This window comes from Pituophis catenifer, unplaced genomic scaffold, assembly GCF_029215685.1.
Source record: "Pituophis catenifer annectens isolate HBS135680 unplaced genomic scaffold, rPitCat1.0.hap2 SCAF_3, whole genome shotgun sequence".
Taxonomy (NCBI): Eukaryota; Metazoa; Chordata; class Lepidosauria; order Squamata; family Colubridae; genus Pituophis; species Pituophis catenifer.
This window is the reverse complement of record NW_027256883.1, coordinates 115,278,300-115,291,954: the sequence shown is the minus strand read 5'-3', so window position 1 is coordinate 115,291,954 and position 13,655 is coordinate 115,278,300. Positions and strand designations below refer to the sequence as shown.

The 13,655-nt window shown below is 39.5% G+C and overlaps 1 protein-coding gene across 1 annotated transcript in view; it reads left to right on the top strand.

Moving 5' to 3' along the window:
- Positions 1 to 12,009, top strand: part of NMNAT2 (nicotinamide nucleotide adenylyltransferase 2) — an 83,613-nt gene extending 71,604 nt beyond the window's left edge. The window contains exons 6-11 of the mRNA XM_070939275.1: positions 1,493 to 1,573; positions 1,893 to 1,937; positions 3,716 to 3,792; positions 4,426 to 4,527; positions 7,920 to 7,987; positions 11,907 to 12,009. Of these exons, the coding sequence (XP_070795376.1) occupies positions 1,493 to 1,573; positions 1,893 to 1,937; positions 3,716 to 3,792; positions 4,426 to 4,527; positions 7,920 to 7,987; positions 11,907 to 12,009 (476 nt within the window). The remainder of the gene's footprint in view (positions 1 to 1,492; positions 1,574 to 1,892; positions 1,938 to 3,715; positions 3,793 to 4,425; positions 4,528 to 7,919; positions 7,988 to 11,906) is intronic.
- The last annotated feature ends 1,646 nt before the right edge of the window (positions 12,010 to 13,655 follow it).

The window sequence follows — 13,655 nt, the reverse complement described above, 5'->3', positions numbered from 1 at the left end:
ACCTGGTTTACTCTTGGCTTCCGCAGGTGTTAGAAAGTGCATAAGAAAGTAGGAGAAAAACTGACTGGAACAGCTGCAATGATTCCCTCTGGAATGGGTTTGATGGCGCAAGGAGAAGTTTTGTCTTGCAAACCACTAACCTTGACTATCCGAAGAGAACTGGATATTAAAATATTGGTTTCAAAAATAAACAACTGCTGGGGACAGAAGAAAAAAAGGGGGAAAACAGATCCTTTCATCTTTTTTTGACCATCCAATCTGATAAAGAGCCCATTTAGTCTAGCACAGCGATGCCAAATCTTTTGGACTCAGCGTGTCAAGTTTGGAAAATGCTAAACTTGATGTTGCTGATGCCTGCCCTACAAACAAAAGAGAAACAATTCTTTACATATTCAGGTTTTTTTTTTTAAAACAGTCCAATCATGTGGTACTCAGTGGTATACAACGAAACATCAAACAGTTACAAAAATAAAATGTGGTTAAAACTCATTTTCAGAAAGTCTGGAGATCGTGTGAGAGCACGGCCCTTTCATGGGACTTTGGGAGGATCTGGAAGGTGCACAAGAGCACACATCATCCTCTGTGGCCTCTGAAAATTGTGCAAGAACAGGACGTGCTTTCTAGAATAGTAGTTGGGTCTTGTTGAATACTTGTGTGGTACCCAAAACATTGTGGCGTGTCACCTTTGATACGCATCATAGGCTCACCATCACTGGTCTAGCATCTCTGCATTGACCAGCCCTCAGGTCTGGCATTCTGAGATACATTACAGCATCTATTTATACTTTGTAAATATATATTTTTATTTCTGTTTTACTTTACTTTTAATGTGCATGCTCAAGATGGTACACTAATCTTCTTTTTTAAAAAAAATCAAAATGAATTAAACTCAGTAGTTGAATAATAGCTGTAACTGCTCATTAGCTAGAAATGGCTGTTGAAGGTCATGGATTTTGGTTTATACTTTCTTTACCACATATTATTTTCATTGTTGATTTTAATTAATTTTTTTTCTTTTAAGTATCTTTGTCACTGAGTTTCATTTTAAATGTATGTTTTATTGTATTGTCAAAATAACTCTGTAATTGGTGCTGTAAGTTAAATAAATATTTTAATTTTGAATGAATTTAGTATAACTTTTAAGCAATGGGTCAAATTGGATTCTTGTTATATACTTAAACTGCAGAGGGGAAAATTGCGTTTTAGCGATTTCCATTTGAATAAGAGGCCACCTGTTTTTATCTGCTGTGTAGTTCTCAGAAATAAATTCAGGTTCTGTGCTGTGTTGACAACAGCAGTAACATTTTGTCAAAACAAGGATTTAAAAAAAAATTCTGGTGATCAAATCACAACCTACATATGTTATTTTAAATTGTACGGGAAAGCCACTGAATGGAGGGGAAATAATGTTTCATTTGTAAACCATAGTACTTCCAAGCTGTATTAAATGCAGATTTTTCTGTTTTATCCTCTGCTTTCCTTCTTTCCTTAGCAAAATTTTTGGGGAAGGTGGGAGAAAGCCTTAGCAGGATTTGCTGTGTTCGTCCCCCAATGGAGCGTTTCACCTTTGTGGGTATGTTGTTAAAAAGGGGTTGTCTGCAGCCAGCTAAAACTTGTGACCTGTGACTGAAATTAGATTCTTTCCTAGATGTAGATGACCAGGCTGAGCCTGAGGGAGGCTGAGCCTGAGGGAGGTTGAGCCTGAGGGAGGGACTTATGTCATCAGTCAGGAGAGTGCCCACAATAGAGCTAAGTCTAGCCCAGATCTAAGTCTGGCCCAGCTTGAATGCCTTCTTAATTCCCACTCATTTCCCTTACCATTAGTAGCTCAGATTTTTGTAGAGGTCATCCTGTGAAATATAATTTCAGCGTTTTCTTTTCTTGCTTTCTAGATGAAAATGCTAATTTGGGGACTGTGATGAGATATGAAGAGATTGGTAAGTGAGCATCATCCATAGGCGCTTGTAAAAGTGGGCATACTTGCATATAAAAGTGGCAGAAGAGTTGTGGTTACTTTATTGCACAATTGATGTTGATATTAGTTGGGAAAACAATACATATATGCAAAGATCAGGAAGTTTATGAGGGCTGTATTGCATGGGGAAGACTGGGGAAGACTGGAATGATGTCATCTACAAAGATACTACTGAATTCTGCAAAAACTCTTGAAAAGCTGTGCATTACTTGGAACTGATTTCAGTCAGCGCTTTAGAGCATGAAGAGATTATAAATGTAGCAGTTGTCTGTAACTTCTAAACAATGGTTGCAACTCTTCCAAGGCAGTGAACTTTTAGGAAAAGATTTAGGTGTTTTGAAGAGTTGTAAATTTGTCATTTACAACATTCATGTGTCTCCTTCAAAACCATCTTTTTTGGATTGAATCCAAATGATTTGTCATGCTGTATACTATGCAGCTTCCCAGAAAATAAAATGCATATGACATCAAAGATTCAGCATTGCCTTTCAGACTGACAAGCACCTAATAATGGGTTGAGGGTGTGAAAAATCATTCTAAATCTGCTTCATGTGCATTGACACTCATTTTCACTTATAATTGTAGTCTGTAAATTAATCTTACAATTAAAAACCCACATTCATTATCACTGTAATCTTCCCTAACAGATGGAATTATGCATTACCCTAATGTATACTTACCAAAAATAACTACCCAATCAATATTTTTTTGTACTCAGCTTTTCCAACTAAGTCTACTTTGGAATACATTTTTTTTGTGTGTGCTAATCCATAGAATGGAACACGACAGAAGCTAGCAGTCCATAGCAGATTCCACATTTTTAAGATTTTATACCCTTGGATGTTGAATATAACTTTATGGGAACCTACCTGGAAATTCTACTGAGCCCTGCCATTACAGAGTGGAGTGACAGGTAGTGGAACATGGCATAATGGAAATAACTCTTTGAACACTTTCCTGCATTTCATAAGCTGAGTCATCTTCAGACATAAGGCAGAAGAATATTTTCTCTCTAGTAGTCAACTGCATCAAAAGTTTTATGAGTATGAAGAACGGTTGCAGGAAGTGTCCAGTTAAATGAAAAGAAGGACTAGGGGTGACATGATAGCAGTTTTCCAATAACTAAGGGGCTGCTACAAATAAGGGGATCAGCCTATTCTCCAAAGCACCTGAGGGCAAGACAAGAAGCAATGGATGGAAACTAATCAAGGAGAGGACCAACCTAAGCTAAGGAGAAATTTCCTAACAGTTTGAACAATTAATCAGTGAAGCGACTTGCCTTCAGAAGTTCTGGGTGCTCCAACACTGGAGATTTTTAAGAAGAGTGGACAATCATTTGTCTGAAATTATATAGATTTCCTGCTTGATCAGGGAGCTGGATTAGTGGACATCCAACGTCCCTTCCAACTGTGTTATTCTGTTTCTGCTTTTGTGTTTACACAGGCATAGAAAAGTCATTGCCACATGCATTACATTGGTGCACAAAATTGCCAAAAATGAAGATAACACTGACATTGCTTAAGGAATATTAGTGGTCAGTGAAGTAGATAACCTGACTGATAGACAGATGGTAACAATTCTAGAATGTTTTCACAACACAGGAACCACAACTCTGATTCAAAGCACCCACCTTTTCTGCTCTCCTTCCTTTTTCTCAAGCCTTTGCATCAAGGCAAAGAGATTAGTGGGGAGTGGTTATCCAGGGGAACATCTCAGTAGCTGTATCTCTTTTTTCTTCAGAGCTTCGAATCTTGCTGCTGTGTGGAAGCGATCTTCTGGAGTCCTTCTGTATCCCAGGCCTTTGGAATGAAGCTGATGTGAGTAGATAACAGAAGACAGTCAAAGCTGTGATCTTCCTTCCTTCCTTCCCTCCCACCCTCCCTTCCTCTCCATTTACACACAGAAAATAATGATTTAGCAAAATATACTTCCTCGGGAGTTTTGTTTACTTTGTGATGGCTTGGGAAATTATAGATTGACAGTCTACTTCCACCTTCTTTGTTCGTGACCCTTTCTTTTCTAGTTCTGACAATAGTAAAAGGACAATGGTGATTTTTATAGTGCAGTTAGAGAGGCATTTGTTTGTAATGTAAATAAATATAATTTCCTATTTCAGTAGTAGGAGTTTATTAGTTGATTACTCTTACAACCATATCAAGAAAATAAACAACCCTTGCCAAATTTCTTTTAAAATGATTTACCCACAAGAGTTTGGGTAGGGATTTGATTAAATGTTTTTATGAATGCATATGCTGATTCAGCCTTTAAATTGAGTTTTCTCAAAATCTGAGGACTGCAATTCCCAGATTCACCCATTAGGGTAGCTATTGTTGAGACTACACCTTCACTGGAAGACAATAACTCCAAAGCTGATTCAGATTTAGAAGAAATCTGAATTTATTTCTGTAAATATATGCTTTCATAAAAGATATTCATTCTAATTTAAACAGATGGAGGTGATAGTGGGGGATTTTGGCATTGTTGTTGTGCCACGAGATGGTACTGACACCGAGAAAATCATGAATCACTCTTCTGTACTTCGCAAGTATAAAGTAAGTTTTGTTCTTTCTTTTTTTTTTCTCTTTCTTTCTTTCTTTCTTTCTTTCTTTCTTTCTTTCTTTCTTTCTCAAGAATGTATTTGGTAATATGTATAATAAGCATGGATTGGATACATAAAATAGGTACAAATCAGGGGTGAAATGCTCCCAGTTCGGACTGTATCACCCGATCCAGTAGCGATGGAGGCGGGTGGTTCGGAGAACCGGTAGCAAAAATCCCTGCCCCCCCCCATGCCCAGCTGAGCCGCACAATCATCAGAGGCTTTTTCTTTTAATTTTTAAAAGCATTTTTTTCTGCAACATCTTCGGCCAAAAAAATGCTTTTAAAAGTAAAAAAAAAAAAGCCTCTGATCATCGCGTGGCTCAGCTGGGATCGTCAAAGGGATCGTCAGCTGATGGTCCCACCTGAGTTGCCTGATCGGCAGAGGCTTTTTTTCTTTTAAAAGCCTCTGACGATCCAAGCTAAGTTGCCTGATTGGCAGAGGCTTTTAAAAGAAAAAAAGCCTCTGCTGATCAGGCAACTCAGCTGGGATCGTCAGAGCCTTTTGAAAGCATTTTTTTACAACCTCTTCGCCGAAAAAATGGTTTTAAAAGAAAAAAAATTGGCCATGCCCACCCAGTCACATTCCCACCCACACCAAGCCACACCCACAGAACCGGTAGTAACAAATTTTAGATTTCACCACTGGTAAAAATAGAAGAAACATTAGGACAGGGACGGTAGGAACGCTGGTGCTCTTATGCATGCCCCTTACAGACCTCTTAGGAATGGGGTGAGGTCAACAGTAGACAATCTTAGGTTAAAATTTTGGGGGTTTTGGGATGAAACCACAGAGTCAGGTAGTGTATTCCAGGCATTGACCACTCTGTTGCTGAAGTCATATTTTCTGCAATCGAGTTTGGTGTGATTTACCTTATGTTTGTATCTATTGTGTGCTCGTGTATTGTTGTGGTTGAAACTGAAGTAGTCATTGAGAGGTAGGACATTGTAGCAGATAATTTTATGAGCTACGCTTAGGTCATACCGAAGGCGGCGTAGTTCTAAGTTTTCTAAGCCCAGAATTTCAAATCTGGTGGCATAAGGTATTTTGTTGCGAGTAGAGGAGTGGAGGACTCTTCTTGTGAAATATTTCTGGACAAGTTCAATTGTATTAATGTGGGTTCCAGACAGCTGAGCTGTATTCCAGAATTGATCTAGCAAATGTTTTGTATGCTCTAGTTAGTAGTGATATTACCGGAGAAGAAGCTACGCAAGATTAGGTTTACAATTCTTAATGCCTTTTTGGCAATGTTGTTACAGTGGGCTTTGACACTTAGATCATTAGATATGAGTACTCCAAGATCCTTGACAGAGTGAGGGTCATTTACAAGGTCATATAATTAATGGACTTTAGGCTGGTACTCAGACCTGCTTTCCTGAAACTCTCTGGTTGCATACATGTCAGCTCTCCCAGGTAAACTGGACAGGAAACGTGACTAGATATGCTAATTCTGCTATTGTAAAGATACATTAACATGATCTTGCAAGTCTGAAGGTACAAACTTCCTCCCACTGTTCTTAGCTGCCCGAACAATTATGGCAGGTCCTTCCTAAATTTCTTCCTCTGAGCGTTAATCTGCTGGGGTTCCAGTTTCTCTTGTCTGATTGTTTCCTAGGCAACAACTCTTCCCCTAGAACCTCAACATCAATCACACATTCCATTACAATAAAAAGATAAAGGTAAAGGTTCCCCTCGCACATAAGTGCTAGTTGTTCCCGACTCTAGGGGGTGATGCTCATCTCTGTTTCAAAGACAAAAGAGCCAGTGCTGTCCAAAGACGTCTCCGTGGTCATGTGGCTGGCATGACTCAACACCAAAGGCACACAGAACACTGTTACCTTCCCACCAAAGGTGATCCCTATTTTTCTACTTGTGTTTTTTATTTGCTTTCGAACTGCTAGGTCGGCAGAAGCTGGGACAAATAATGGGAGCTCACCCCATTATGTGGCACTAGGGATTCAAACCGCTGAACTGCTGACCTTTCAATCGACAAGCTCAGCATCTTAGCCACTGAGCAACCATGTCCCTTCCATTACAGTACAGTTGCCCATTTCAGGTTTGTCTACATAGGGGGCAGGAACCCTACTAGACCTCTGTCTTCTAGGTCTCTCAGGAAGTTGCAGCCAGGACTGTAGAAGAGCTTTGCCTGGAAATAGTGTCAAGTGTCGTGGAAAACAGGAGATGCAGGCAGTTGAAATGAGTATAAAGAGTCATTGAAAGCTTAAGCTTTCTATAAGAATCTGGACAACTGACCATTAAGGAAAATGCAGGGAAGATAAGAGAGGCATTGAAAGTGGGCTGGACTTAGATCTCTTGCAGGCATGAAGGGACTCGTGACTTATGATGAGTTTGACCCCCTCCTTCAGGCTCAGCCTGGTCACCTCCTACAAATAATCAAGGATAAGAATAGTTTCCTTGTCCATTAATGGTATGTTGAAATTATCTTGGGAGACAGAAAGGACAGCCACATCATCATATAAAAGAGATTTCCATCTACAGAAGAAGGAAGGGGCAAGGGAAACATTTTATCAGGGACACTCCCTAGTTTTCTGGAGAATAAAAGGAGAGGACGGAAGGGATACTTTCAGTCTTGCAAGATTCCAAAACCTCACAACAAAATTAGCACTCATAACTGTGCTCCTTTTGTGGGCTTCCTTGAAGGTCTAACATGCCCTAAGCAGGTTCAAGATAAAGTCATTAATTGTTTTAGTCTCTCTAATTTGGATTTTCACCTGCAGTAATATGTTTTTAATCCCTTCTTTAAAATGCAAGGATTCTGACAAAAGTGAGCAAGTGTCACATTATTTTCAGCTTAGGCCTTTGTTTCGGAAAAATTGAAGGCTTCGCTATTATCTGAAAGGCAAACAAAAGAAGAGTAGAAATAACCTAGAGTTTGACTGAGACTTGATGGTTTGTGTAACCAAATCTCAATCTGAGCTTTTCCTTTTTTTTTTTTTTTTAATTCTGATAGATAGCTGGAATACAACACTTTCAGAGATTTACAATTCATTGGTTTTTTTAAAAAAAAACATTAAAAATGATAAGAGTACAATAAATACTAGGTTAGTTTAAAATCATTTACAATGAAAGATAATCTCTCAGTAAAAATGTTCAACTCTTCCCCTCAAAATACTGATTCAATACAACTTCACTTTCCTCTATTTTTTTTTTAAATAGAGCTTAGAAACAATGGGACCGGGGTGGGGGTGGGGGCATTCTAAGGTAAGGATGCCATAACTGAAAAGGCCCTTCTATTGAGTTTACAAATCTTAAAGGCCAATATCCTGCTTCAGAGAGCATGTGGAAAGTTTCATGCTTATATCCTTGGCAATGTTTCCTCCGCAGAACAATATCCTGGTTGTGAAGGATGATGTGAATCACCCCATGGCTATTGTCAGTTCCACTAAAAGCAGGTGAGTGAGGGGAAATGGGCTATGAATGGGGAAGGTGACTTACTGGGGAGGGAAAAAATAGCAGCAAGATAATTGTTAAGAAACTGGTTTGGTTGAAGGGGAAGCCATCTATTCAAGGACAGAGTATTTGATAATATAGGTAGTTCTCGACATACAGCTATTAATTTAGTGACAGTAAAAAAAAGTCACAACAGCACTGAAAAAACTAAAACTAGTCCTCACACTTAACAACCGACACCGCATCCCTATGGTCAGTGATCAAAAAATTGGATGCTTGTCAGCGGGCGCATATTTATGACGATTGCACTGTCCAGATATCATATGATCACCATTTGCAACCTTCCCAACTGGCTTCTGACAAGCAGAGTCAATGGGGAAGCCAGATTTGCTTAATGACTGCCTGATTCCTTTAACAATGGCAATGATTCGCTTAACCACTGTGGCAAAGAAGTTCATAAAATTGGGTGCGACTCACTTAACAACTTCCTTGCTTAGCCATGGAAAGTCTGATCCCAAATTTGGTTGTAAGTTGAGGATTACCTTTATGGCAGCACTCTTTTTATTCCTCTGTTACATCAGATCCTAAAGTGGCCAACTGTGCATACAGAATAAAATACAAGCACATGAACAGGCAGAAAAATTTGGGAGGTAATCCATAAATCCTGCCTGCTTATTGGAGCTACAATAATAATGTTTCCCCCTGTCCTTCACCTTTTTTGCCTGTTGTGGAAACCCTAAATGTAGCAGGAAGTTTGCTATACAAAATAACGCTAGAGTTCTGATGATGGTTTTAAGGGCACTGCAGAATTGACAAGAAATAAATTGTGGAACCTGCAGCTGAGTTCATCCAGAATTTTACAACTTTGTCAAATAGACTGGCAAAGGAGAGAACTTTCAATTAGTTTTAACTTGCTTATATTTCACTAAGACATCTGCCCACATTTGTTGCATAAAGAGCAGGCAATTTAAATTCTCCCTGGGCTCCTGTCTTCGGTTTGGCATGAGGTGTGGGTTGGAGAAAAATTACATGCTGGATTCCATTTGCTACAGTAATTGCTCTTTGCATATATTATTTCTTAATAATGTTAAGCAAAAAAGATTCTCCCCCATATGAGATATGCCACAAGGGTTAGGCAATTCCATTTGGGGATATCATCTACTAGGATAGGGATGGATAACTTGTAGCTCTAGACATACATGCAGCCCAATTCCCCTTTTTGGCAGGCCTTGGAGAATCTTCTGACCATTATTGCTGCAAGCTGTGACCCAAATTCCCTACACTGTATGGTGGGAAACTGATGAAAACTGTGCAGGATCTGAAATAGATTCGTCACAGATGAAGCTCACTTTGCCCACAGGTGTCATCTAGCCACCTCTCCTTTGCAATCCTCAATTCCCTTCTCCCAACAACGTTAAGTGAAGCTCTTTGCCATCAAAAGATTGCTCATTGCAATCTAGGACCATTTTTGCTTCTGCTCTTCAATGGGTCTCTTAGAAATGGGCTAGCATATTACCATCTATGGTGGATGTGCCTGGCAGCAAAAATGGGCAAATATTAAGAAGTGGATAGAACAAGTAACAGACCAACAAATAGAAAGAAAACCAGAAACATTCCTGTTAGGAATTTTTACAAGACCATATTCCAAGGAAATAAAATATTTGATGCTACACATCTTAACGGCGGCACGAATAGTTTATGCAAAAAACTGGAAACAGGAAAGAACTCCAACTGAGGAAGAATTGATAGATAAGATTTTAGAATGTGCTGAGATGGACAGATTAACAAAAGAAATTAAGGAAAAAGAAGAGACAGACTATTATAGAATATGGAATAAATGGTATAAATGGCTTAAAGCTAGAAATAAAGAATAATAACTATCATAACTATCAGGGGAGAAAATTAGAAGTACAATATACAGGTGAAACTCGAAAAATTAGAATATTGTGCAAAAGTTCATTTATTTCAGTAATGCAACTTAAAAGGTGAAACTAATATATGAGATAGACTCATTACATGCAAAGCGAGATAGTTCAAGCCTTGATTTGTCATAATTTTGATGATTATGACTTACAGCTCATGAAAACCCCAAATTCACAATCTCAGAAAATTAGAATATTGTGAAAAGGTTCAATATTCTAGGCTCAAAGTGTCCCACTCTAATCAGCTAATTAAGCCATAACACCTGCAAAGGGTTCCTGAGCCTTTAAATGGTCTCTCAGTCTGGTTCAGTAGGAATCACAATCATGGGAAAGACTGCTGACCTGACATTTGTGCAGAAAACCATCATTGACACCCTCCATAAGGAGGGAAAGCCTCAAAAGGTAATTGCAAAAGAAGTTGGATGTTCCCAAAGTGCTGTATCAAAGCACATTAATAGAAAGTTATGTGGAAGGGAAAAGTGTGGAAGAAAAAGGTGCATAAGCAGCAGGGATGACCGCAGCCTGGAGAGGATTGTCAGGAAAAGGCCATTCAAAAGTGTTGGGGACTTTCACAAGGAGTGGACTGAGGCTGGTGTCAGTGCATCAAGAGCCACCACACAGAGACGGATCCGGGACATGGGCTTCAAATGTCGTATTCCTCTTGTCAAGCCGCTCCTGAACAACAAACAACATCAGAAGCGTCTTACCTGGGCTAAAGACAAAAAGAACTGGTCTGTTGCTCAGTGGTCCAAAGTCCTCTTTTCTGATGAGAGCAACTTTTGCATCTCATTTGGAAACCAAGGACCCAGAGTCTGGAGGAAGAATGGACAGGCACACACTGCAAGATGCTTGAAGTCCAGTGTGAAGTTTCCACAGTCTGTGTTGATTTGGGGGAGCCGTGTCATCTGCTGGTGTTGGTCCACTGTGCTTCATTAAGTCCAGGGTCAATGCAGGAGATTTTGGAGCACCTCAGGCTTCCTTCCGCAGACGAGCTTTATGGGGATGCTGATTTCATTTTCCAGCAGGACTTGGCACCTGCCCACACTGCCAAAAGTCCCAAAACCTGGTTCAATGACCATGGGATTACTGTGCTTGATTGGCCAGCAAACTCGCCTGACCTGAACCCCATAGAGAATTTATGGGGCACTGCCAAGAGAAAGATGAGAGACATGAGACCGAACAATGCAGAAGAGCTGAAGGCCGCTATTGAAGCATCCTGGTCTTCCGTAACACCTCAGCAGTGCCACAGGCTAATAGCATCCATGCCACGCTGCATTGAGGCAGTAATTGATGCAAAAGGGGCCCAAACCAAGTACTGAATACATATGCATACTTATACTTTTCAGAGGTCCGATATTGTTCTATGTACAATCCTTGTTTTCTTGATTTCATGTAATATTCTAATTTTCTGAGATTGTGAATTTGGGGTTTTCATGAGCTGTAAGCCATAATCACCAAAGTTATAACAAATCAAGGCTTGAACTATCTCACTTTGCATGTAATGAGTCTATCTCATATATTAGTTTCATCTTTTAAGTTGCATTACTGAAATAAATGAACTTTTGCACGATATTCTAATTTTTCGAGTTTCACCTGTATATACATAACAAATATATGGAGTGGAATAAAAATGTATATAACAAGAATATAGAAATGTATAATAGCAAAGATATAACTAAAATATGTAGGTAATAATTGCAGAATACAAAGTTAAGCTTGTTGAAGATAAAAAACAGATTTTTTTTAGGTGGGGAAGGACAATGGGGGGGAAAAGAAGAAGAAAGAAATGAAGACATAGGGGAAGAAAGATAAAATAACAGAAAGAAGACCACGAAGAAACAATGCTTAAAAGAAATGGGCCAGCTAGCAAATTATACAGAGTTAGTTAGCCTAGGAAGAACCAGAAGATGGGTAGCCTGGACTATGTACCTGTCTGGCTTGAAAGTAACTTGATTAATGATTTCTCTTCCTCCTTCTTTCCCTTCCCCACCCCTCACAGACTGGCCCTTCAGCATGGCGACGGGCATGTGGTGGATTACCTCTCTCAGCCAGTCATTGATTACATCCTTAAGAGCCAGCTGTACCTGAATGCCTCCGGTTAAAGCTCATGCTGGCATTGTGGCAAAGCTGCCATGTGGCGCCACCTTCCTATGATTGTTCATCACGGTTCTCTTTCTCACTCTTGTTTTTTTTCTCAATGCCTCTTGCGTGCATCTGCCTATTCCACTCTGAGTTTTTTTTTTTTTTTTTGTCCAGCCCCGGGAATTGCTGCCTACAGCTAACAGCCAAGTACATATGCCATCAAGCAACCCTTCTCCCCTTGCAGTTAGGAGGGAAAAGAGTAAAGAATATCAGGCACTATTGCTTAAAGGGAGAAGATTCGGATTGCCCTTCCCAGCATGCAACAGAGGAAACAACATCACCTGCCTTTCCAGCATGGTTTGGGAAGCAGGATGATGGCTCTTCTGTTTCCCTACCTCTCTCCCACTGTTGGCTAAATAAATCTCGGTGGGACTCTTTATTCTTACTGTTTCTCATTGGCTTTCTCAACCACCACCACCCCACCGCCAAATTGGCTTTTTTAATAATTGCCATCCTTTACCATGACAATGAGGTGGCAAGGTTATTAAAAACTAAAACGCCCACCAGGTATTTTAGGTCATTGATAGAAGAATTTTGAAGTGAACACAAAGAAAACAAGAGAAAGCAGAAAAATAGAACTGCTCATTTGTAATGCTTTTCTGCAACGGGAACCTTTTTTCTTTTTTAAAGGTTAAAGGTAAAAAGCTCAGAAAGCAAGTTTGCTTCGTATTTAGCATCTCTCCCTCCCCTCCCCCCATTGTAAATAGATAATCTGTTTCCGAAGGAGAGGATGACATGTTTTTATTTGGGTTGCTGTTGTACTCTCACATCTTTTTTAAAAGGAGCATTTCTTAAAAGTGGGGAAAGAGCCACAGAACACAGGTCTCTTGAATGATAGTTAGTGATGTGGCCCTCAATTGTCTGTTCCTGGATTTTCATGTTCTTCAGAAACCCATTTGGAGTTTAACTACTTGTCATGGTGTACCGTGGCTGGTTCTATAATTGTAGGCTCTTTTAGTTTGTTATTTTCTTCTGTCAGGGAAGTACATGTATATTTCTTGTAGGCAACAATTGTACATGGTCCTACAGTCTGGCAGTTTGTTTTCCATGGGTCGTCTTTCCCTTGACGGAAGGAAACTGCTGCTCGAGTTTATGCTGTAAAATAGACACTTTATCCTCCATACGAAAAGCAAACCCCCTCCAAAACACAACAATTACAAAAAAGCTGCCTAATAGCTGGAGTAGATTAAATGGTCCACCAATACGGCTGTTTAGTAGTGTGTGCGTGTTATGGACACTGAGAGGGACTAGGATCATTAGAGAATATCAGTGGTGGGAAAAGGCAGCTTCACAATTAGGAAAACAGCTTGAGTTTTCCACACGACTGGTAGTGTAGCACATAGAGCAGGAGGATCCAGTTCAGCTATGGGGAGAAACCTTAGTGATGATCCTTTTTATGAAAAAAAAGTAATGATAATAACCTGTTTATTTTGTGCTGTATGTTTATTCATTGAAATGAGTTTGCCTATTTCAGACTGCAAAGTTAGAAGTATTTAATTAGGAAGGACAGAACTGGTAAAAAAAAAAAAAACCAGCCAGAAAGACGGGGATTTTTGTAAAAAAAAACAAAACAAAGTTGAAGTGTTACCGTGTTTTAATACTCTTC